At 41.2% G+C, this 24,983-nt stretch overlaps 1 protein-coding gene across 1 annotated transcript; it reads left to right on the top strand.

Moving 5' to 3' along the window:
- The first annotated feature begins 68 nt into the window (after positions 1-68).
- LOC145497976 (uncharacterized) lies at positions 69-14,037 on the top strand. Its single transcript, XM_081477850.1, has 9 exons — positions 69-217; positions 8,491-8,670; positions 9,060-9,180; positions 9,938-9,998; positions 10,674-10,789; positions 11,056-11,093; positions 11,512-11,557; positions 12,043-12,150; positions 13,653-14,037. The coding sequence occupies exons 1-9, from the start codon at positions 122-124 to the stop codon at positions 13,820-13,822; spliced, it is 936 nt and encodes a 311-aa protein (XP_081333976.1). The 5' UTR covers positions 69-121; the 3' UTR covers positions 13,823-14,037.
- Positions 14,038-24,983: the final 10,946 nt, after the last annotated feature.

Raw genomic sequence — 24,983 nt, 5'->3', positions numbered from 1 at the left:
CTCAATGTCAGAGGTTTGATAGGAATATACGTGGTGTACAGACAATTTAAATATACTAAGGCTTGGATCACGCTGCATACCGAAGCGCGAAGTATTTGCATCAGGATCTTCAGTTCCAAGTATGAACGGGCACGTAAGCGAGTATGAGTTACAGAGGCAAAAGAATATTGCTGAAAACAAGAAGATACTGGCAGGTTTAGGACTTGACAAATTTAAGGTCAGTGTCTCTGCTGTGACCCGCAGTGAGTAATGCAGAGTAATGCCACACATGTGAGTGAACATGTGTAAGCTGACAGCATGGTCTTAATGCGCTTCACTAATTAAACAATCAGAAAAGGATGCAGGGGTGGAAATTAGTGTCTCTGGTCTCGCTTAGGGGGTTCCATATTAAATTTTTGTTGGTGGCGAAAAACTTCTAAGCGGTGGCTCTTATTTTGCTGTAGTTTGGGAGTGTTCAATATTGATGGACCCCACCATGATGCTTAATTTATTAACCATCATTTGAACACTTATCCACGTGCACTTGCTTGTTCTTAGCCTCTTCTTGGCATTCAGTTAGTTAGGGTGCAGCGTGAGAAAATAGCGGAGCAAAAGACAGGAAAGAGAGGCCCAAACTAACTGAACGCCTGGAAGAGGCTAGCCTGTCCTGGTAGAATTGGGAGATTCCAGAAAATATCTATACCCTACCATGGGCGGCATGAATATTTTAACCTCCCCCCCCCCCTCCCCCTTTGCCTTAGGGAATTCCAAAATGCTCTAGTCTACTCTCCCACGCCCTCTGAATTCCAAAAGCGTTAACTCCTTCTGGATTTCCGATTTGACTTCAACCCTCTGGAATTCCTTGTTTGACTCCCTATGACTTCCATCTTCCCAGGAGTTTTTGCTAATAATTTTCCGTCAAATAATTGTCTACAGGGCTCGAAATTACAACCAGTACGATCGCATGCATTCGTGACTAAATGTTCAGCACTAAAACTTTCTTCTCTTTAGTAGCAATTTTGCAACTGGTTTTTTACTGAACTAGTGAAGAAATTTCAATTGTTTTGTGTGTTAATTACTATGGAAATTAGAACATTGATGGGTAAATCCTGCCTAATTTACGTTACCTAATTTATAAACAACATTCCCTTGATCAGACGTCATTACACCAGTTTCTTTATAAATATGTATCACTGGCATATAGTTAACAAACATTGCAGGTCGGCATTCGTTGCAAACAATTAAATTTTCTGACAGGAAGTTTATCAACTTTAATGCCTCTGGCCTTGATTGATGCTTGTCTTGTATCTTGCTTTTGCAGTCATCAGCAGTGTCGTCACTTCGTTTGTGCATTCACATTCTTGTCTGTCTCCCCAGCGACCCCCCCCCCCCCTCCCATGCCCTCCAAATTCCAATCATAAGTACCCCCATGCCTTTGGATTTCCATTTCAAAGAACCCCTCTTGCCCTCTGAATTCTAAAAAGCCGTTGTGGTATAGTTATGGATATTTTCTGGAATCATGCATTGCTGTGCTGGCAAATTATTCAATATATAAACCGGGAATTGTTTTTCATTATGTTTAAAGTTATTTATTTCATTAAGAAAACATATTTGGCTTTTTCATATACACAGTTGAACCCCTATTAAGTGGCCACTGAGGGGAAAATGGGAGGTGAACACTTTTAAAAAGGGTTGGCGGCTCAATCAGGGTTAATAATAATAATAATAATAATAATAATAATAATAATAATAATAATCAATATTTAAACAGGGTGACCCCTTCAGTCGCAGGACTGGTATCAACGGGGGCCCTGTACAACGTAAAATAAAAAGAGCATGTATAAATAATGTATATCTATAAAAAAAACTAACTACTTTAAAAGATACGCTGAAATGTTTAAAAAATTTAAAAGCTTAAAAAGGTAATAGCGTTCTCATAAAAATTGGATATCGAATTGAAAATGTTCTAAAAAATAACCTAAGAAAAAAAAATCGGAGATAGCCTTGAAACGTTCCTTAGGTGGCAAAATCTTTATGTTCGTTGGAAGGCTATTAAATGTGCATGCACCATGACAATAAAAAGACTTTTTAGCGACATCTAAATGAAATTTGGGAAGAATAATGTCAGTGATTGACGATCTAGTGCATCTGTTAAAAACATGTTGGTTGTCGCTCTGGCAGCGTAACAGGAAATAGTCTTTAAGGTATAGAGGAACTTCTCCGACCAAGCACTTGTTAACTAACAGTGCACAGTGCTTTTCCATGGTTTTTGTAAGAGAGGGCCAGCGTAGGTTCTCAAGTATTGTTTCTGTGGCTATGTCAGGTTTAAAACCGTATACGATTTTCGCAGCTCGTCGTTGCAGGTGTTCAAGAGTCTTTCTGTTAGTGCTTCCCAGAGGGCAAAAGCACGCATCACAATAGCTTAACATCGGTAGCACCGTGGACAAATAGATCTTATTTGCTGCTTCCGTGGTTAAACAACCTCGTAATCGTGACAGGAGGCCAAGTCTGCTAGCAACTTTTGACCTTAAATAGCTTATGTGATCGTTGAAAGATAAACACTCATCTAGCAAGACTCCTAGGTACTTGAACGACTTTACTTGGTTGACTTCCTTTCCTTCCATGCAAAGCGGACTATGAGATTCAGATCTGACTAGCCTTTGCCGAGTTCCAAATAAAACATACTCAGTTTTCTTTAGGTTGAGGAAAAGACCGTTCGCTGTTAACCAGTTAGAGACATTATGTGATGTTAATATTGTTAATATAGTTTAATGTAGCCGGCACGTGCTAGCATCATATCACATTGTACACTCGCTTATCGCTGTTAAGTTCGATCGTTTAGCTGTTTGCTCTCTTCGACTTGTACCGGTTCGTTTCAACGCAATGTCTTCGAAAAGCAAATCCAAATGCAAAAATAAATGCCCTGGTTGCGGAACACCGAAAGATAAGCACGATTTTGCAGCAATGGGAAAACACTGCGAAGGACCCGAAGAACGAGATCCTGATAGCGACGGCACCATGGAGGAGTCGCCCGTCGAAGAGGAGAAACAACTCGCTCCTGATTCTGGCGATAAGCAGGACGCCTTGCTCCGAGCCATACGAGCTTTGTCGAGCCAAGTGGAAGCCTTGCAGCTCGAGCAGCAAACACTACGCGACACGGTAACCGAACTAACAACAACCAAGGATAAAATTGGGGGCGGTGCCTGAACACACGAACCGTCCGCTCATGCCGACAACAAAGACAACAACTCCCCCATCCAGATGACGTAGCAACCTCCATCTGGCTCACACAGTGGCTCTGGCCAACCAATTGCAGGTACCGTACTTAAAGCCGTAAAAGCTGGCGCTTATGTTGATTTTCTCGATCTCCTTCCCTGCCTCAAAGTTAAGCCCGACACATGTGGCGATGTTATCTCTGGAACCGGTGATCGGAAAGCAAGCGCGACCCAGAACGTAACTATCGAATCGTTCGACTCGTGGCTCGAGGCGTGGAACATTTATGAGGCGCTCGTGATGGATGTCTCACCACTTCGTTACAAGGAACTCGCCCGCTACCGTGACGTGATTCAAAAAGCGAACAGGAAATTTGTGTGGAGCGCCGTTTACAATTACGATGTCCAATTTCGTCTCAGCCAAACTCTAAATACCTCTGCATGCTTCGATACCGTTGACACGACATTGTACACAACAATTCTCGACTCGTCCGCCGTCAGGAGAGAAGGCGTCTCTTGTCAGCGTTGTAAATCCCCGAATCATTTGGTGCGTGATTGCCTTTTTCGTGCGAAAACCGCGTTGGAGGAAAATCAAGGCGCGAAGAAAATTAGCTCGCGCCCGCGCCCAGACGCAAGCCAGCAAAATTACGCCTGGAAATACGACAAGTGGTTCACAAGCAACGGCAAAGAAGGCTGCAACTTGTTTCAGCACAATTCTTGCCAACAAGGAACTGAGTGCAAGCGCGCCCACGTTTGCAAGGCTTGCCGGGGGGAGCACTCTCTGGCCGATTGTAAATACGTTACCGGACATTAACTCACCCTTCAATCTTGATACCTGGATGGACTGCTTATCACGTTACCCTGATCAAACGCTTGCAAATGATTTATTACACGACATTCGTTCTGGAGTAAACATCGGTTTCTCCGGAAACCGTTACAGTCAGATCTATGATAACCATTTATCAGCAGCAACAAACCCCGAGGCGGTGGCGAGAGAGCTGGAACGCGAACTTTGTCTTAATCATAAGATTGGTCCTTTTCTTACACCGCCCTTTGCTAACTTTGTCGGATCGCCGATGGGCGCTATTCCTAAAAAGCACTCGATGCCTACGAAATGGCGCATAATTCACGATCTATCATGGCCCGCCGCTCACTCTGTCAACGATGGCATTCCCAAAGAACTGTTTTCCTGTACCTACGACACACTTGACCGCGCGATTTCACAACTTAAACTCCATGGAAAAGGCGCATTAATGAGTAAACTTGATTTATCTGATGCCTTTCATCACATTTTAGTGCGTCGCGAAGACTGGGAGCTCCTTGGCTCCACATGGCAAATTGACATTAATGGCACACTCACCACTGCTTACTTTGTCGATGCCTTTTTGCCTTTCGGATTGCGCAGCTCGCCCGCGCTCTTCCTCAAGTACGTGGATATCTTATCGTTCACCATGTGCGACCGTGGGGCCAGCCCCGTTTGGAACTACCTGGACGACTTCTGGACCTGTGGCCCCCTGCCCCAGACCCCCTCTGCCAAACCAACTTAGATCTCATGCTCAGTACCTGTGCAGATCTCGGCTTCAATTCAAATCCTGCCAAGACTGTTGTGCCATGCACTACCCTAGAACTACTGGGTATCGAACTCGATAGCATTGCTCAAGAGGCGCGCATCTCACAGACCCGTCTGGATGAGACTCTCAACTTCGAATGTGGCAAACCAAAGCCTCCTGCACAAAGAGACAGCTCCAGTCCCTCATTGGGAAACTCAACTTCATCTGCTCCGTATGCAGACCAGGTAGAACGTTTCTTCGTCGAATGATCGCACTTTTGTCCAAAGGATCCCACCCGAGCCATCATATCCGTCTTACTAAGCGGTTCTTCAAAGACGTCGAATGGTGGCTGTCATTTCTCTCTGATTGGAATGGTCGCAGTTTGTTCTATGATGAACAGTGGCTCAGCAACGCGTGCCTACACCTGTTTACTGATGCCTGTGCCGAGTCCTTTGGAGCCTTATTTGGCACCGCTTGGCTCTGTGCAACCTTTAATGAAGTCGGTATCCCCAGTCGTCGCTCCATAACGTACAAAGAACTTTATGCCATCACCATGGCCATGACAGTCTGGACCCCCTCCCTAACCTCACAAAGTCTTTTGTTTCATTGTGACAATCAATCAGTCGTGCGCATTCTGACCTCCGGTTCCAGCAAATGTCGCCACATTATGTCCCTCATCCGTTATCTTTTCTTCATCTGCGCCAAGTTTAACATTGTATTGAAGGCTGTGCACATCCCTGGGATACTAAATTCTGCTTCTGATGCCTTGTCTCGATTACAGGTCCAACGCTTTCGCAAGTTGGTGCCCGACGCAGACCTCCTGCCTACGCCAGTCCTTCCACTGAACTTGGCCGCCTTCAAATGAGGGCTGACCACTACTTCCATAAAGGGTTAGCTGAAAATGCCCATCGCACATACAGTTCCGCGCAACGCCAGTACCTCACATTCTGCGACAGACATGGTTTCACTGCCGTTCCCGCATCCGAAGAAACACTCTCTTTGTTTGTGGCCTTCTTAGCTGACCGTTTAAAACCACAATCGATTAAAGTGTACCTCGCTGGCGTATGTGCGTTACACATCAGTCACGGAATTCATAATCCTCTTACTCACACTATTAAGCTACACCAAACCTTGCGAGGAATTGAACGCGTACACTCCAGTCCAGCCAAGCAGAAATTACCTATAACCTTTGACCTTCTGTGTCGCCTAAAATATTTTATCGACCCACACTCCGAAGATGATACAGTTTACTGGGCAGCCATGACCACCGCCCACTTTCTGCTCCTACGTGCGGGAGAATTTACCGTCACCAGCAAAACATCTTATGATATTGAGACCTTACTCCGCCTACAGGATGTCAACCTTCACACCACGCAAACTGGTGATGAATATGCAGCTCTACACCTGCGAAAATCAAAGACTGATCAACAACACCGTGGAGTGGTCCTATATGTTGGTCATGCTCACCACACTGTTTGTGCAGTCTGCGCCTTAAAGACCAATCTACGCCTTCAACATGCTCGTCCACATGCCACCCCCAGCGACCCATTGTTCCGGCTTTCCTCTGGACTACCACTAGCCCGCAGAGATCTCACCACTTTCCTTTCAACACTACTCCGACTCGTGGGTCTAGACCCTCACCATTACAGCGGACACAGTTTTCGCATTGGTGGTGCAACGTCTGCTACCATCGCAGGACTGAACGATTATGAGATCAAACTGCTAGGTCGCTGGTCCTCCGATTGTTATAAAAGATACATTCGCTCTCCCTTAAGTCTCTTCCTAAAGGTTGCTCCTCATATCGCACAGACTAAGGACATTCCTTACCAATATGCCTCTCCTTACCACTCCAGCACTTAGTTTTTCATTGGGCCACTTTTTTGGGCAGTTTGTTTTGTGTCCCAATATATACGTTACATTAAACTGCTCGTTTGAGGCCCAACCCCGTGTGCTGTTCTTCTTGTGGTAAGGGGCAGGGACATTAAGTGATGTTAATATTGTTAATATAGTTTAATGTAGCCGGCACGTGCTAGCATCATATCACATTGTACACTCGCTTATCGCTGTTAACTTCGATCGTTTAGCTGTTTCCCTTAACCCTCCCTACCCCTAGCAGTTTGTTTTGTGTCCCAATATATACATTACATTAAACTGCTCGTTTGAGGCCCAACCCCGTGTGCTGTTCTTCTTGTGGTAAGGGGCAGGGACATTATTGAGATCAAGGCTTAAGTTCAGCTGTAGTTGGTCAATGTTTGAAGCAGCAGTAAAAATAACGGTGTCGTCGGCATATAACATAACACTAGACAGACCAACGGCCAAAGGAAGATCGTTTATGTAAAGAATAAACAAGAGAGGCCCTAACACGGAACCTTGAGGTACTCCGCTACTGATGTTGGCGGCAGAAGAAAGGTGATTTTCAATGGACACTCTCTGAGTCCTGTTAGTGAGATAGCTCTCAAACCACGAGAGAGGCTGGTCTTGAATTCCATATCTGTACAACTTGTTTAAAAGACCGTCATGAGGAACAGTATCGAAAGCCTTTTTCAGGTCAATAAACACTGCCCCCGTCAATAGCCCTTTGTCCATATGACCACGAATTTTATCTGTAAGGAAGGTAACGGCCAACTGAGTTGAATGATTTGCGCGAAACCCCAATTGATAAGGCGAGAGAAGAGAGTTTTCTGATAGGTAGCTATGTAGCTGATGGAAGACAGCTTTCTCCAGAATTTTCGACAAGATCGGTAAAATTGATATAGGCCTGTAATTGTCCAGATCATCTTTGTTTCCAGATTTGAAGAAGGGTACAACCTTTGCTTGCTTCCATTCAGACGGGACTGCACCAGTTTCAATAGAAAGATTTATCAAATGTTTTACACAGTCAGCTATCACAACTGCGCTGTCCTTTAAAAGTCTAGCAGGTAGACCATCTAGACCTGTAGCTTTCTTGAGTTTTAGGCATTTAAGTTGCTTAAGCACAAACGGTTTACCCACTGCTGTGAACTCAAAATGATTCTTTGTAAACAGCTCCTCGGTTGTAGAATTAAAAACTGGTCTTGCATACCGGCATGATTCAAATAACTTGTTCACAACAGAAGTAAAGTAAGTGTTAAACAATTCTGAAATGCTTTGTTTATCGGTAACAATCTTGCCCTCTGCCTTGATACAGGTCGGAATAGATTTCTGTTTCGTGTCCGGCAGGGTTGCAGGAATTAGCATTCATGAGGCTAAGTAGAAATGCCAATTGATTCAAATACAAACAATTCTTGAAGGCTTGTGACTATTGTTGCACATAATAAAGCCTATCACTTTTTTCCTCATACACTTGTCATGAAAATACTACCTCCTTCAAAAATCACCATCACAAATTTTTCTACCATCAGGTTAGTTGCTAGGTGAATGTAGATCTTGTCAAGACAATCATAATAAACATGTGTTTGAATGCTTTCATCAGTCATCACTTTCGATTTCGGACTCTTATCTATCATCACCTTGTCCAAAAGAAAGCTGTACAAGGTGTATTTTATTTTGGGTAGTCGCTTAAAAGGGGTTAAAAGACAATATACTGGCCGGGTATAAGGAGTTTTCTTTACAGTATTTTACTGACAATATAAATTATGTAAGTTTGGGGCTTTGCTAACTGGCCACTTAATAAGGGGTGGCCACCTAAAGGTTAAACTGTATTTTCAAAACTATATTTCCCTTATTTCCCTGGAGGAGCATACATGTGCTGATGTCTAGTATTTTTTCAGGGTCAGTTTGTTGCAAAACCTGTGATAAAGAAGCCAGCACTAACTACTGGAGTGAAGCGAAAGCGACAGGAGGCAAAGGTCAAAGATTTGGCAACTGATGACGAACCCATTAGTACTGAGCATCAAGATTTACAATATCGAATTAGACTTCGGAGATCATCACGCCGGCTCAAAGGACAGGTTAACTAGAACTTGATAATTCAACAGTATGAGTTACAGTGTAGCCTGCTTACTTAAACATTTGCAAATTTAATGTGATTCAATTTCATTGGGATAATTTATTAGAGACAGCTAGATCACACAAAAAAAAACTGGGCAAAATCTTTGGAACAATGATCGAGTTGCTCATGAGAAAATGAGTTACTCTGGCTTTGGGTCTGTCAGCACAGAGCTTCACCATCATTGCCCCCAATAAGACAAGGACCCCTCTAAAAGGCCAAACATATCTGGTTCACTTTTACTGTGCACTACTGATAGACAGACACTTGTTTTTGCACCATTTCAAAAGATCTGATCTGCTGTCTATATACTCAACATTTTTTTGTGCATGTATCTTTTTTGTGGATCAGGAACCCAATGAGTATCAAGAACAGAATTATAACAACTTTGATGATGGTGATGAGGATGAGGACTACAAGAGGCCCTTGAGAGCACCAAAAAACAGGGAAAATGTTTTTGGAGAAATACCAGGTACATTCTGTATAGTTAACAGGATTGGTAGATGACAAAGTATATAGTATTAATTATTATAAGTCCTGAACGTAATTCTGTGTCACACCGATGCTAGTAGTGCTTGCTGTACTACTACCTCGATATTTTTTCTTTTGAGTATACATTCAGTCCTTACAGAAACACTCCTTACATAAGGTACTGAATGGATTACGCATAACCCCCTTAGATTTTCTTGATGATTTGGCTGTTTGCTAATGATGGCAGCCAAAGTTGCATTAATTTGTTAAGTTTTGACTACAGAGTTCACATGTTATTGAAAAGTGGCAGTAATGTGTTCTGTTTGAGATGACTGAAAAAAAATCCAAGAGATATGAGAGGAAGAGGTTGACATAGTAACATACTGCTGGCAGGAAAAATAGAGATATTTTAATTTTTAAATATACAATTATGTTAATGTGTAATAACTGTGGCAATCAAACAGTGACATGCTGCCCCCAGAAAATAAATAATACTATGTAACCATGGCAATGGATCCATTTCTGCATTTCTAAGACTTTGATTGGTCAAATCATAGAAACGTCTTAGAAAACATGGAAATGGGTGTTTTTCCAGGGAGTGGAGAGGTAAACTTAAACCGCTGAGACCCATGTGGCTGTGATGGCATTTCATATTGCATATTTTTTTTGTGTTCTTTTCCCCTCTGTACATGTAGAGATCAAAACCCTTGCATAGTAAGACTCCCTGTGATTTTCTCATTGATCTGTTTTGTGGTTAGGTTCTCCTGTAGGAACATTATGGAGCACAAGGCTAGCCTGCTGCATTGATGGTGTTCACAGGTTGGACATTTGTTTTACACATAACTACAGTAAAATTCTGACTGGTTATAAACCCTGGGTTATACATATTTCACAAGGGGCTTTGGGTGGGCTTATAAGCAGTCTAGAAGGAACTTCTCAAAATGAGGTGATGAAATCAACCTCTACAGCTGTATATTCAGAAGTGCTTATCTTCTTGGGAACAAGAGGGTACACTAGGCCATGTTTGATATATATTGCCAATATTCTTGACTAACATGGCCCTGAGGCTTTCAGGACAAACTTCCATATTATTTTGGTGGTGTTTTCTTTGTATCCAAGTCTCTTGGTAATCAGGAGGGACAAAAGAAACTTAGAGAAATTACAATTTTGTCCTGAAAGCCTCGGAGAGCCATGTTAGAATATTAATATACTGAAATTGGCCTATTAAGGAAGCAAACACTTGAAACACAGAGATCATGGTATGGAGCCCAAATGTAAACTCTACCCTGACATAACAAATAAAGGTAAATTGCAGCCACTCATGCAAAAACCAAACTAGAGAGCCTTCTGGCAGGCTAACAGGCATCAAAAGATGAATGCTGAACACACCAATGGATGAAAATTCTTTAATCTCATAAAGCCACATACTAGCTGTAAGGTTACAGACAGTCTGAGAAAAGCTGTAAGTTAAAATAAATTATTCAATTTTTGTAGGCCAACAGTGGCTGGTATTCATGGAAGTGATGTTGAAGGATGCTACTCACTAGCTCTCTCTGGAGGATATGAGGATGATCTTGATTATGGAGTCTGTTTCACATACACTGGAGAAGGTACAGTTAACATGTTGTGATTTCTTCACCCACAATATCAGTTGTGCTATTCAACTGGATTTATCCCTATGGAATGCACAATGATATGGCTGTGATAGTTAGTGTACTGAATATTGAATAGCTATGCACTGTGCACATGTAGATAGCTGCAACAAGACTTTCAGTAACTGTACAGTTGTAATTACTGTTGCATGTCAGTAGTTGTTAGTTTTGTGACCTGTATGGAAAAGATGAATAGTAAAACCAGAATGTTTTGTTGTTTGTAGGTGGCAGAGATTTGAAGGGCACAAAAGCTAACCCCAAGGTGCTGTTATTTTTAATTACACATGTTAAAGTTAGCTATGCCACTCTAAGTTTTGCTTGGCATTTTGCTGATTTAAATGACAATCTACATGACATTCAGTGCTAAATCAAGTGCTTTAATTTGCACTGTCTGACTGTAGTTTGATACTGAAAAAAAAAAAACTTGCAAACACTGTTTCGAATATGCAACAGTATTGTAACATAATAATTGCTAAAAAGTAGAAAGATATGGAAGTGTGGTAATAAGTTCAACCAACCATCTTTTAAACATTCATGTAACTTTTGGCTTTGTTTTAAGGCATAGTGTTTTTATCTCGTAAATAGCAGAAGCTTTCATAGTACTGAGCTAATTACTTCCAGTTCATTCTTATATTATACTTAGTGTTATTAAATTTTTGGTTCTTTTTTGTAATCAACAGAATTTACGGACCGCACCTCAATCCAAGGATCAAACTCTAACCAGAGGTGAATGAAACGGTCATGTTTTAGTTAATAAGTAACACGTGTACTCTCTACTGTTGAAAAAATATTTTTGAGATTCGTCTGCATGCAAAATATGTTTCAACAGATTCTCAAGAATATAGTAGACTCCCCGGAGTATTTACTTCTGATCTCTGTTTTTATGGAATATTAATTTGAGTTAAACAAGCCAAAACGACTTTTCTGGTGTAAGCAACAATTAACACATGGTCCAGTTTTAGCTTAGAATCGTGTTTTATTTCAATGTGCCAGTTGTTGTAGGTTTACTGTTCAAATTTATGGAAGCTAACGAAAAAAGGGCTGAAAACATTGAAAGTGAAGGAACCGTTGTACACCTGAACCGCACAGTGTAATAGTATTCTGCTGCGAGCTCCTTTTACCAGAAATATTTCCTAGTTTGTTTATGTTGTGAAGTGGAGAAGATCTTAAGTAAACTGTATTGAATTGTTAATCATTTCTTGATCAAACAGGAAATTTAGCACTAAGTAAAAATGTTGAAAATGGCAGACCTGTGCGAGTTATCAGAGGATACAAGTCAAAAAGCCCCTTCGCTCCAGAAGAAGGATATAGATATGATGGTAAGGACCCCGGCAAGGAATGCCATTTGAAATGGCCGGCGATGCTCGTTGGAAAAGTTGAGTTGTCAATCTAGGTGCAGCTCAAGGTGTATTTGACCCCTAAAGATACCAATCAGGCTTGCAAAACAGACATACTGACAAGAGCTAGTTGACTCTAAGGGCAGTGCTATTGCCGGAATGCTTTCATCTTTACAGCATTCCTAAATCTTTCACGTGGCAGCTTCCCACTCGGCTTTCTGGTCACTCCCAATAATATTATACATGTTCCAGACCAGTGACTTTAAGGTCATTCTTTGTGAAGAACAACAGGCTACAATATGGTGTACTCAACATTGCACACAGCAGCTCGGCAAATATAACAGACTGCAGATAACTCATAATTACGCTTATTTACAAAAGGCAAGGTGCATGATCTACAAAATCAGCATCAAAAATGAGAACTGTCGTTATTACGTTCTATTCAGAGTTGGTCGACATGTCCCCGGGCGCTGTTTGTTTTCGTCAGACTTGGTCAGACTCAATCAACGTACCTGCTGCTTGCTCTCCACATATTATAAATACTTGAAGAATACAAACAATAGTTTTACAACAAAATTAGACTGCTGGTAGTCTTTTGCGAAGTCAGCCTAAAAGGCATTAGGGAATTTAAGAAAACCACGACGGCAATGGCAACGGGAACGTCACTAAACAAAAGGTTTAGTGAGGAGGACAATGGCTGTGCACGTGCGTTATAATTCCTGGTACATTTCTTTACCGTCCTCTGCAAAACAACAACGTGAAATGGCCAAATTCTGCGTTGTCTAGGGAACGTGAACCACAACGGCTAATTTTTCAAATTTATATTTCAAATTTATCGCTGTGTTTTAGTTTTACTTTTGTTTAGTTTTGACAGTGATAAACATAGTAACTGACTTGAGAGTACCGCGAAATTCGTTAATCATAGGTAAAATATAAATTCGTTTTTTAATCGACGTTGTCCTCGGCGTCGCCGTCGTGGTTCCTTAAACTCCCTAATAGCTCGAGACATGGGAGCGGCACTAACCATTTTCGTCTTCACCGCTACAACACATTTGAAACTAAACACAGTTATGACTTCCCCTCAGAAAACTGTCGGTTTTGATTGGTTTATTTCGTTCCGAGATTTTGAACAGTTTTGAACGGTTTAGGTGTGACGGGTCACAAAACAATTTTTAAACTGAATTATTTGGGTAAAGTTAGAATTATGATACTTGGCCGCTAGCCTGAACGGGATCTGTGGGTCTATACACTATAGAGGAGTCAATATATGTGATACAAATTCAAGTAAAACAGATCTTGGTCTTCGATTGGCTTCAAGTTTTGTTATTGAACGTTTCTGAAAGTTCCAACGTCATTGGTCTGTTTACAACAGAGATCTCCATCCATTGTGGTTTTTATTGGTCAGTTTTCTTCCAAGTTTCGTAAGTTGCCCATTTAAAGTAATCACCCTAATATTTTTGCCTGTTTTTCGTTATCCATTTCAGGCCTTTACTCAGTGGTGAAATATTGGCAAGCCCGTGGATTAAGTGGCTTTTTAGTTTACAAATTTGCGCTCAAGAGATGTGATGGGCAAGCCCCTCCACCATGGGAACAGGCAGATGAGGCTGGCACTCAGGTAGACATCACCGACACTAATGGCTGTGGTGATTGTTGATAGCGAAGTCATGAAGCGCGGTAATTTTGTAAAAAAAAAGCCAGCATCTATTTTACTTTGTTTAGAAAGAGATTCAATTTCATTTTATTGGCTTGTCTATATTTATCATTATTTGGCTATTACGTTTGCCAGACCTTTGTATCTAAAATTATGGCCATGTAACTGCATGTAAAATTTTTAATGAAATAAAGTATTTAGTAGCTGTGTGTTTAAAAGTTTAAAAGTTAGACTCGATGTTGAAATTGTTACTGGTTTAATGTGAATCGTCGGTTCGTTACTGCGCGGCCTTGAAAGGGACTTTTTTTTTATTTGCGCTGAAATACCCAGCAGTCTAGGCTTTAAACTGCTCTCCTTTGTGGTGTCTACGAAAAATGTTGGACTACTCTTCGTCGTTGTCTTTGATCGACGGCAAACCTGGCTTACAGAAAAAAAAAACTTGGATTCACAGTCTGATCTTGAAAAGAGGGGAAAGGGGATCACGTTTCCCATGAATTCAAACTGTCCTTCCACAATTCTCGGAAACTGAATTGAGGGTCTAAATTTCAACCGCCATATTTTGTCCCTTCAAACCCACAGACCGCTTCAGTTCGTTTTCTCCTAAAAACCGAAAGCGCCCTACTAGTAGGACGATTATTATCATAACCGATCTGATATGTTAGCTCAATAATCGTGTTTCTCCTCTCAAAGACCACAAGATCTTCATTAGGTAACCAGCGAACAAAAAGGTTTGACGTTTAATGGGCTGTTCGCAAACACAAAGGTTGCTTGAGATGTTTCAACTGAATGACCGCCACAGAAAAACGCAAAAACCGAAAAAAAAAACAATGGTTTTATGATTTTCGCACCACGCGATAATTTCTTAACCGTAATGTTACTGGACATCTTGCATGAATTTCTAACTTTTATTTGAAATTGTAAAATACTGCTGAATGACGGGTTGCTGTGATTTGGGTTTTAATTATCAGGATTTAGTGATTACGGGTGTTACAACATGTGCCAGAAATGAGTTGAGAAAGCCGGACGTTGTTGACAAATAGAATCTCGATATAAGCCTGCTTAATAATGAATTGAGACTAGAATGCTGTGAAATGCATGAGAATTATGTAAGGTTCTTTCCTTGTTTTTATTAGTGTAGACGTCTTTACAAGGTTATGTCACTTCTCGATTCGACAAAAGTTTCCAGGTTGGTCTAATAGAGACTCGATATCTCCAGAGAGCAACAGTACAAGAGATATGTCCCACCTCCAGATTTTTGTGGAACAAGTTTGAGTAGAGTCGGTACATGGTTTTACTTTATTAATAATAAATAAGCTGTTAGTGGTTTGGTTTTCAATTACGAATAAGGGCTTGGGTGTGTTTCATCCCTGGCTGAAAAGATTAACTTTTATATTTTAAAGTTGATTTAAAGTAGACTTTTATTTAAATGACAAGAAATGACTTTGACCTATCCCTTTTCATAGTGAATCAAATTACATGATTCTGAAAATGATCATTAACTAGAAAACATATAACTGAACGAACGCTCTAAAAATAAGGGTTTTAGTAGTGAAAGAAGAAAGAGGAACAATTTAAAACTTAAGTCTGATGATGTAAACTTGAAGGGACACAACAAGGCCGGAGAATCTATAACTAATGTGAGTAAAACCAAGTAAATCACTCGATAAATGAAAATGTAACAATTATCTTGTTCTGCTCCGTGAGTTTGCTACACCACGACTGCCCTATGATAGATCTAGACATACGCTACAAACAGAAACGGCGAAAAATACCACTCTATAAGAGGGCACGATGGGATAGCTTTGAGGCAGACCTCCAAACCACAACTGAGGTGATAGATCTTAACAAAGATACATTGTCGGTAAATGAACTATGGCTTACGTTTAAAAAAGCCATTCATGACGGCACCCTAAAACACATTCCACACAAGACATGTAAACACAAGAACAACTTGCCGTGGATCACGCCTAGCATTAAAAGGCTAATCAGGCAGAGAGACAGAACAAATATCAAGCGAAAAAGAGCAACAGAAAGGAATGCGGTTGGAGCTTCTCGTCTACTTGACCAGAAGATGAGAGAGCTAAAGAGAAAAATCCAGAGGGAATCTAGGAAACAGTATTGGGAGCATGTCGAGTCTATCATCTCACCGATGGAAGAAGACACAAATGACTTCTCCGGAATGAAAAGATTCTGGTCCTTCATCAAACACAGCAGAAGGGACAGTATGGGTGTCGGGTCATTGAAGAAAGATGGCACAACAATATCTCATCCCAGAGATAAAGCTAATATCCTAAACATGCAGTTCCAGTCAGTGTTCACACGTGACAATCCAGACGCACAAGACATACCGATGATGTCATCGCCGTTTGCCACCATAGACGACATCCAAATAACTAGGGCAGGAATCAAGCGGATGTTAGACCGGCTTAAAATCCATAAGGCACCTGGACCGGATGGTATAACACCTCGAGTGATGAAGGAGCTCTCAGAACCTGTAGCCTCCATTCTTACTATCATATTTAAGAAGTCGTATGAAAGCGGAGAAATCCCAGACGACTGGAAATGTGCCAACATCACACCTATCTATAAGAAGGGCTCTAAATATGATGCAAGTAACTACAGGCCTATCTCCCTCACGTGTGTATCAAGCAAATTGATGGAGCATATCATAGCAAGCTCAATCATGCGGCACGCCGATAACCACAACATCCTGTACCCCCTACAACATGGCTTCAGGGATAGAAGATCGTGTGAAACACAGCTTTTGGGATTCGTAAACGACCTAGTTAACACTATGCATGCTGGATCCCAGACGGATATCCTGATGATGGACTTTAGTAAGGCATTTGACAAAGTCAGCCATCCTCGTCTTGTTACCAAGCTGAAGTATTATAGAATTGGTGGTAGGACAAACAGATGGGTCCAATCCTTCCTAAGTGGCAGAACACAGAGAGTTGTCCTTGAAGGAGAATTTTCAGACGCCGCCGAAGTACTTTCTGGTGTACCACAAGGTTCTGTCCTAGGTCCATGCTTATTCCTTTTTTATATAAATGACCTACCTGAATCCCTTACCTCTAACATTAGACTATTTGCTGATGACACCATTGTGTACCTGACCATCCACTCAGACAGTGACACCCAAGTACTCCAAAGAGACCTAGACAAATTAGCCGAATGGGAAACCCTATGGAAAATGGAGTTCCATCCAGACAAGTGTGAAGTACTTAGAGTAGGGCGCAAGCGTGCTATGGTACAAAATGACTATATTCTTCATGGTAAGACATTAGCAACGGCTGACTCAGCCAAATACCTCGGAGTTACTATAACATCAGACCTGAGATGGAACAAACACATCGACACCATCTCAAGTAAAGCTAATAGAACTCTTGGATTCCTGAAAAGGAATCTAAAGATCAACTCTACTGCACTCAAGTCCACTGCCTATAAAACATTGATCCGACCTACCCTCGAGTATGCCTGCACCGTTTGGGATCCTTACACACAGGAAAACATCTATAAGCTCGAGATGGTGCAGCGTCGGGCAGCGAGATTTGTTCTTGGCAGATACAACAACACATCCAGCGTAGGGGACATGCTATATGAGCTCGGCTGGACTTCCCTCCAAACTAGGAGACAGACACTTAGACTCTGCATGATGTATAAAATTCATAAAGGCTTGATAGCCATGGACGCACAAGAGTTCATGACTCCACTTCAAAGGAGATCACGGCACGTAAATTCAGATGCGTACAAAATTCCCCGCTCAAAGACGGACTACCACATGTACTCGTTTTTCCCGAGGACGATACGAGAGTGGAACAGCCTGGCCAATGAAACAGTAAATGCACCAAACTTGACGGCCTTCAAGAAAAGCCTGCCGCCTGACCAAGGCCAAACCAAACGACGTTGACTTTGACTTTATTATTATTATTATTATCATCATTATTGCTATTATTATTATTATTATTATTATTATTATTTAGTTTTTATTATAACATTTTAGCCTTATTTTAATTTATAGTTTTTTATTTATACGCTCACTAGAATCTTCAGAATTGAAGGAGGTGAGTCGCCCAGGAAGAAGAAGACCCCCTTCACAGTAAACCGCCAGATCAATGTGAATAGGCACTCAAAATTGGCTAAAATCGCCAGCTATAGTAATAAACCCTCTGAAATGGGTATTGCACGTCCGGGGAAGAAAAGGGGGTATATTTTTTGACGTAACTTTTGATTATGTTGAATGACGCACCGAGAAGCAAGGTTAAGGTACCAAAGCAGGGCTTTCGAGGTCCTAACCATCCGTCGGCCTCTAATCCAGCACACACTGGCAAGTGAAAAGAAAACCGAGTTCCTAGGGCGTAGCTAGGGGGGTCCTGGGGTGCCCGTGACCTCCCCTTTTGTGAGCCTTTGTTACGCAAACAACCTACAACAGGTGGCGTAAACGACAGGACACTCACTTTGACACAGTGTGACCCCCCCTTTGAAAAATCCTGGATACGCCCCTGAGATGACCAAAGGTACCATATCCCTCTACTGACCTGACATGTATTGATGAGTACGGGGCAAGAATGAATTGTAACTTATTTTTTATTTCATCGAAACTTATTTTGGAAAACCAAGTATTCGCCAAAAACAAGAGATGGCCAAACAAAAAGTAATGGCGTCATTCTCACGGAGACTGGCAAGAATTAATAAAAGTGCCGCTTGACATTGGCAGATTTGGCTGAAATGGCCCCCGAAACGCCAAGGAAACAGAAAAGTCGAAGGAAGTCGTTTCAGTACTGAGTGTTTTTAGCTTAACGCTAAATGGGCACTTTTATATGGTCTCGGGTACCCGAGACAACCCTCCCCAAGAGTCACCCTGGCCGAGGTAACTTTGAGCTTATTTCTTTGCAAAATTCAACCAACCGTGTACATTAATATTAGGATCGCGAACCCGTCTCGGGGGGCGAGACAACTCGGGTTGGCGAGCTGTCTCGCCTCTGGCAAGCGGGACACTTTTCTTCAAATAAACGCTTTGGCGCGTCACCTAGCCGGGACAACTCTCGGCCTTGCGAGTGTCACGTAATGCCTAGATTTAAGATTTAAAGCAGAAATTCGTATCTGAGGAAGTGAAAATTAACACGGCAAAACCCACTGTGCTTGACTGACTGGGGGAAACTCAAAGAAAGAGGGATATTTGCACATTCGTTTATTCAATATGGGTTATGAATAATCATGCAGGGTCAACTTTGACTCGGCCTACAGGAACTACGTTTTCACATATGGATGCTGTTCACCTCCTCGCTAAAGTTGCCTCAGGGGGAGGGTTGTCTCGGGTACCCGAGACCATATATCTGGGGCCTTAATTGGAGGTCTTCGTCCAAAGGCTAAACAACGCCTCAACTTGATTAATCCTCGAGTCTTTGGTTTGGTTTGAACGGGTAGGGATCAGCGTTTGGATGTTAATAACAGCGAAAAGGGTTGGGTAGCTCAGTTTTCTTGTACTAGTTTGCGTGGGAAAAGCTACAATCCTGGACAGAATAAAATGGAACAATTATCCCCCATCTCCCCCCAAAGCAATGATGAAGGCACGAAGGAGCAAAAACGCGCCATTTTGGCATCATATAAATGGGGGGGGGAGGGGTGGTCCAGATGTTCCATTTATTGTGTCCAAGATTGTAGAACGGTAGAATAAATACAATTTGATAAACCAGATAATTAAAGTTTAGTGGAACGATGAATACTGAACAGAATGTGAAAAATGTTTCGTCTGGCGAACGACCGAAAGCGTGGCCCTGTCATAGTAGTCTCTGTAGTCTAAGCAACATGGGCAAACGAGACGATTGAACAGAAATACGTTGGAGATTCACCTCGATTTCATTTTATTCGTAAATGTGACTATTGATGTTATAAATAAACGGGAAATTCCCGGAAATGTCATTTATACGTAGGTCGCGGTCACCGGTAGGCAGATCGATATCAACAAACTTTCGAAACGGTCGGTTGCTCGCGTCCGTAGTAGAGATCTAGGTGCTCATAATAGTCATAATGGCTTCAAAGAAATTTTGAACATTGATGGCTGCTGTAGAACACGCCCGTTGCAATTTAAGTGTGGAAGAAGCCGTACACGGTGAGTTGTAGTTTATTCAGGATGTATATATACGCTCATTTGTTTTGAATCTAGTATTAGCTTGGTCTCGTTTAAAACGGTAAAAATTCGTTCCACCGTGTAGAATCAATATGTATTAATCTGAAAACAAGATAGCACGACATTGATAAGAGTAATTTTTCATTGCACTGGAGGTCTTTCTTAATCGTGCGATAAAGCATGAAAAAAGAATTCCTGTACATCTATTTTAGACAAGTGTGCTATTTCAATTTTAAAAGGTCGATCTTTCTGTGATGAAACGCACAGCCGATGGAGTATGCTGGGGTTGTTTTTCCCTCTTTCTGAATAGTAATTGCCAAGATTTTTAAAGTAATATGGGTCGTTGATTGTCGTGAACTCCAAAGTGTTCATTTCCTTCGAACGAAATGATTTGGACCATCCGTCTGATGATGGACCATAATGGACCTGTACGGGTCCGCAAATAATCCCAGGACCGCAAATGATCCGGGACCACAAATGATCCCCAAATTGGACCGCAAATGATCCCGGACCGGAAATGATCCCCGATAGGGACCGCAAATGATCCCGACTAAAAAATAAGGAATAGCATGGATGGTGGGATGGTGTGGATAGGGAATTGGCGTACGTGAATACCGATGTTTTTATTAAAGCCATCTTATAATTGTAATGGCTTACAACTTGCTTTGTTTTTCATACTTTCGACTAATTTTGTTGCTAACTACGATGTTATGAATATCACCACTCAATCATCAAAACACGACTTGGCTTGCATTTCTTTGCAGTTCTCAGTACAATTATGATCAGTGCAACATATGCTACATATCGTCCTTTGTTAAACATTGATATTTCGGTGTTATAGTTAAATCACATTTTATCAGCCATTAACGTAGCCTGCGAACGCAGACGTATATCCGGCTGTCACTTGGTTCCGCCGAAAAATAACGTTTGCGAACCCGAGCCAGAAAACGATTTCTGTGACGCAGGAATTCTAAGCCAATCACAGTTTAGCTCAAATAACCCCAGAACTACTGCGCGAGGTATTCGCTGTGAGGAGCACTCGAGTTTCATTTTATCATGGAATGTGATTGGCCAAGGAGGAACAAAAGTCATTACGTCACATAAATCGTTTCCTGTCTCGGGTTCGCAGACGTTATTTTTCGGCGGAAGCAAGTGACAGCCGGAAATACGTCTGCGTTCGTCTAAAGTTTTAAACTAAAATCTAACCATGAAGCAACTATTAGGAAGACGCTGTCACCTAAGTAGACCCACAAGCCTACAACGCTTCATCACTCTGTAAAACACCTAATGTAGCCCTGGAAATATGAACAAATTTATTTTGTAATTTTTCCTTAGTCGTATTTTGGCTTCAAGTCCTCGGAAATGACAACTTGAGTATTCTAACAAGCCAAAATTTCCATGCTATAGTTATGAAGTTCAGCCTCATGACCAAGCAAGGCCAAGGCTTGCACTTCGTTTTGACAAGTTCGCTGTTTGATACTCTTGCCACCGGGATGTCGAGAATGTTTACAAGTATGTGTTTTTCTAAGACTTCTAATTCAATAGATCGTCTTCACGTGACGTGCTTTTATCCTCATCAGGCAGAAGAGGCGGTATATTTATATCTGTTTACAATTAGCCTGCTTCGTTTGGAAACCAGAGCATTTTGAATTTCAGGGTTATGGAGGTTGCGTGACACAAGGCTACGATCAAGTTTGTTGAAAAATATATACTTATCTCATGATTTTGAGCCTTTTTAGAAGTTAGAGCATTAGGCCGGAAAAGTGCTTATGTAAATGCTTGTTTGTTCAGTACTGATAATCAGTCGCCTAGATAGCCAAAGTAAGTTCCAGATGTGTACATTATATTCCGGCCGCCATATTGGTGTACCAAGGATGTATACCAACATGGGGTTTTCTTACTGGGCTCTGTAAATTTCTGGGAAACATTTACGACGAATTTCTGAAGTTTGGGGAAACGCACAGTCCTAAAACTTGGAGAAGTGTCTTATTTAGTTATCTTCTATAGCGTACATTACAATTTCTTAGCTTTTTCCATTGGTTGGTTTTCGATTTATAATTTTTTTTTATTTTTTTATTGCGTGACAGTGAAAACGATCTGTACCGTTCGAAGAACAAAACAGCAACTGTGGAATATTTTTTTGTAAAATGCAAAAACATGTTTTTTAGTTCATAATTTTTGTACATGTTCTCACCTTCCTCCGATATAAATCCATGCCATTCCTTATTTTTTGATCGGGATCATTTGCAGTCCAATATGGGGATCATTTGCGGTTCAATTTGGGGATCATTTGCGGTTCAATTTGGGGATCATTTGCGGTCCTGGGATCATTTGCGGACCCGTACAGACCTGCGTGCCTCAGGTTGCGCGGGAAATTTTGTTTAGTTATAATTTAGGTGGCTATCACTTCCGTTTATTATGTTTCTTTATGCGTTTAGTAGTGTTTTGTGATATCCTTAAACTGTTCCCGCCAATTATTTGCCAGCTTTATGTATATTTTACCAAGTGTTGAGTTCTCTCATTGACCCAGAATCGAAATTTCTCAGTTACGAGGGTCTTCCACTCAGACCACGTTTTTCTTCAAAATCAAACTCAACCTGGAGAACCTAGCTGAAGTTGTCTGCCAATTCACTGCCAATTCGAACTCTGCCAATTCGACCGGCTAAAACTGTCTACCAATTCGAATTAAAATTCAGTAGTCGAAATTACTGCATAAAATCAGTTAGATATCCTCACCAATTGTTCAAAAACATTTTCTAGCCGTCAAAGCTATTAATTTGCCCCAAACACTCACATAAATTTATAAACTGAGATGTTGTAAATATCCTATGTTCAGAAGTGAATAACTCGCACGTGACTTTTCTATTGACACCAACTTGGTATCACTTTAAAGCTTACCGTCTTATTAGTCCATCTCAACGGCTTCTACACCCATCCCAACGCAATTAATATCGAAAAATTCCACCCGAACATCATGCTTTAATAACATACACACTTGTACTGGCTATTCCGAAAGTGAACAACTCGTCACGTGACCTTTCAATTGACACCAACTTGATATCATTTTAAAGCTTACAGTTTTATTAGTCCATCTCAACGGCTTCTACATCCATCGTAACTCCATTACTATCGAAAAATTTCACCCGAACATCGTGGTTTAATAACATACACACTTGTACTGACTTTCCTGGAAGTGAATAACTCGTTACGTGACTTTTCAATTGACACCAACTTGGTATCATCCTGGGGGGCAGGCTCACCTTTGAGTCACGCGCGAGCGGCGAGCAAAGCGATCCGGCGGAAAGGAGTCTGGTGAAGGGGCGCCAAGAAAGTGAGCCTGCCTTGATCTCTGTAATTTTTTCATTTGTGCTTCGCCTGAGCAAAGTGAAATACCGTTGGTCGAAAGCAGGAAAGGCGAGAAAACTGTCAATCTATTACCTTTGATGAGGAGCGATTAGATCTCCACGGAGTCGGTAATTTACCGCACCGCACGTTCTCATAGTAAAAAAATACGTCGTCCATATTTGGAGTCAGAGGAAGAGTTGAGTGCGCGTATTACTGATGTTTTAAGGTGGCCGAACACAGTTTTCGCGCGCGCTTTTGCTGATGTAATTCAGCGCGCGCACAAGGATTGCAAAAAACAAACATGCCGTCAACAGAGCGATCATTTTATTTACTCAACACCCGCAGTATCTGTGCTATTTTTCTCTATAATTGAACGCAGTGTATTGATGGCTTTAGTCTTTTATTACAAAGATATGTTAAAAAAGGCAACGATGCAAAGAACCCAGCAATTCTCAGCTTTTTCTTTGTTACCGAAAGAACCCAGTTAAATGCAGTGCATGCGTAGTAAGTAAAATAACTGCGATTGAATGAAAATTAACACTCGCGGAAATACGCCTATTTCTCGAGAACCACTCATTAGAATTTAACGAAATTTGGCAAAAAAATACTTTAGGAAATAAGTAACTGGAGTGTTGAAAATAATTGAACTTTAACAAAGGAAATTCTAGATATTCCAGTGAACCTTCAACAAGGGATAATTAAAGATCTCTCTGTTAAATTATTAGCAAAATGGTGTTAAGGTGGTATGATACTCTCAATATGGACCAAAAAGTTTGTTTAAATATGGTGAAGAAAGATCAATTGTGTGCTATCGCACTCAAGAAGAGAAATTAAATTTCTAGAGTTTTACTCAAAATGGTTGCTATGGAAACCAGCCACAGCCTTTTGAGAGTGTCTTATAGTATTGACGCCAACACTTCCTGCTCTTTTACAAAACAAGAATTGCCTGTCAAATAAGTATATCATGTAAGTTTCTGTTTTGTTCTGTGATATGAACCTAAGTTTTGACAGTTAACTCTTATTTTCAGTGCTTTTTACAGCTTTACTTGGAAATAACCTTATTTTTTACCACACCCAGTGGACAAATCATCTCATGTCACGTGGCAGACCTTAAAATGTTACGATTTTTTTGGTTTATATCATCACGACACTATTGGTCTTTGATGAACCCAAGTTTCAGAAATTCTACTTAAAAACCTTGCAAAGTAGAAATGTTGGCGCGAAGTCAGTCGGTACAAAAGTAAACTTTTGAGAGAAATGCACTTTAAGTTTCTTACACGAAGTATTAAGCATTTAACTAGCCACAAATAGTGGGGGTGGGGGGGTGCAGATTGGATCTCGGGGGAGGGGGTGCAATGGTTGTTCTATTTTGTAAAAAGTTACCGCAGTTGTGGGAAATATTCCTTGTCATAAGGGAAATGAATGAGCCTGTGATGGCAATTCGAGGCAAAGCTATTCACAAATAGTTATACCAATCGAGTTGTGCATGTCTTAAAAGTTTTTTCTAAATAGTTTCGTTCATATAAGTTAAAAATAATCTATATTTTTCGTCACGTCCTTATAGTAAACAGTCGTTGCTATGGCCGTTGCCACGTGAAAAAACTTATACCACTGTGTACTTTCCTTAAATTTCACACTCATCTGGCAGGAAATTCGGCAAGATCGTTTCAAAATGTTTTTGACAAGTCC

The sequence above is a fragment of the Orbicella franksi genome, chromosome 9, assembly GCF_964199315.1.
Source record: "Orbicella franksi chromosome 9, jaOrbFran1.1, whole genome shotgun sequence".
Taxonomy (NCBI): Eukaryota; Metazoa; Cnidaria; class Anthozoa; order Scleractinia; family Merulinidae; genus Orbicella; species Orbicella franksi.
The sequence above is the reverse complement of the archived record's forward strand: the minus strand, read 5'-3'. Positions and strand labels throughout refer to the sequence as shown.

Coding starts and splice junctions, on each gene's coding strand:
- LOC145497976 (XM_081477850.1), top strand. CDS start 122: ATGAACGGGCACGTAAGCGAGTATGAGTTACAGAGGCAAAAGAATATT. Junction 9,999..10,673: donor TGCATTGATGGTGTTCACAG/GTTGGACATTTG, acceptor CAATTTTTGTAG/GCCAACAGTGGCTGGTATTC. Junction 11,094..11,511: donor GCACAAAAGCTAACCCCAAG/GTGCTGTTATTT, acceptor TGTAATCAACAG/AATTTACGGACCGCACCTCA.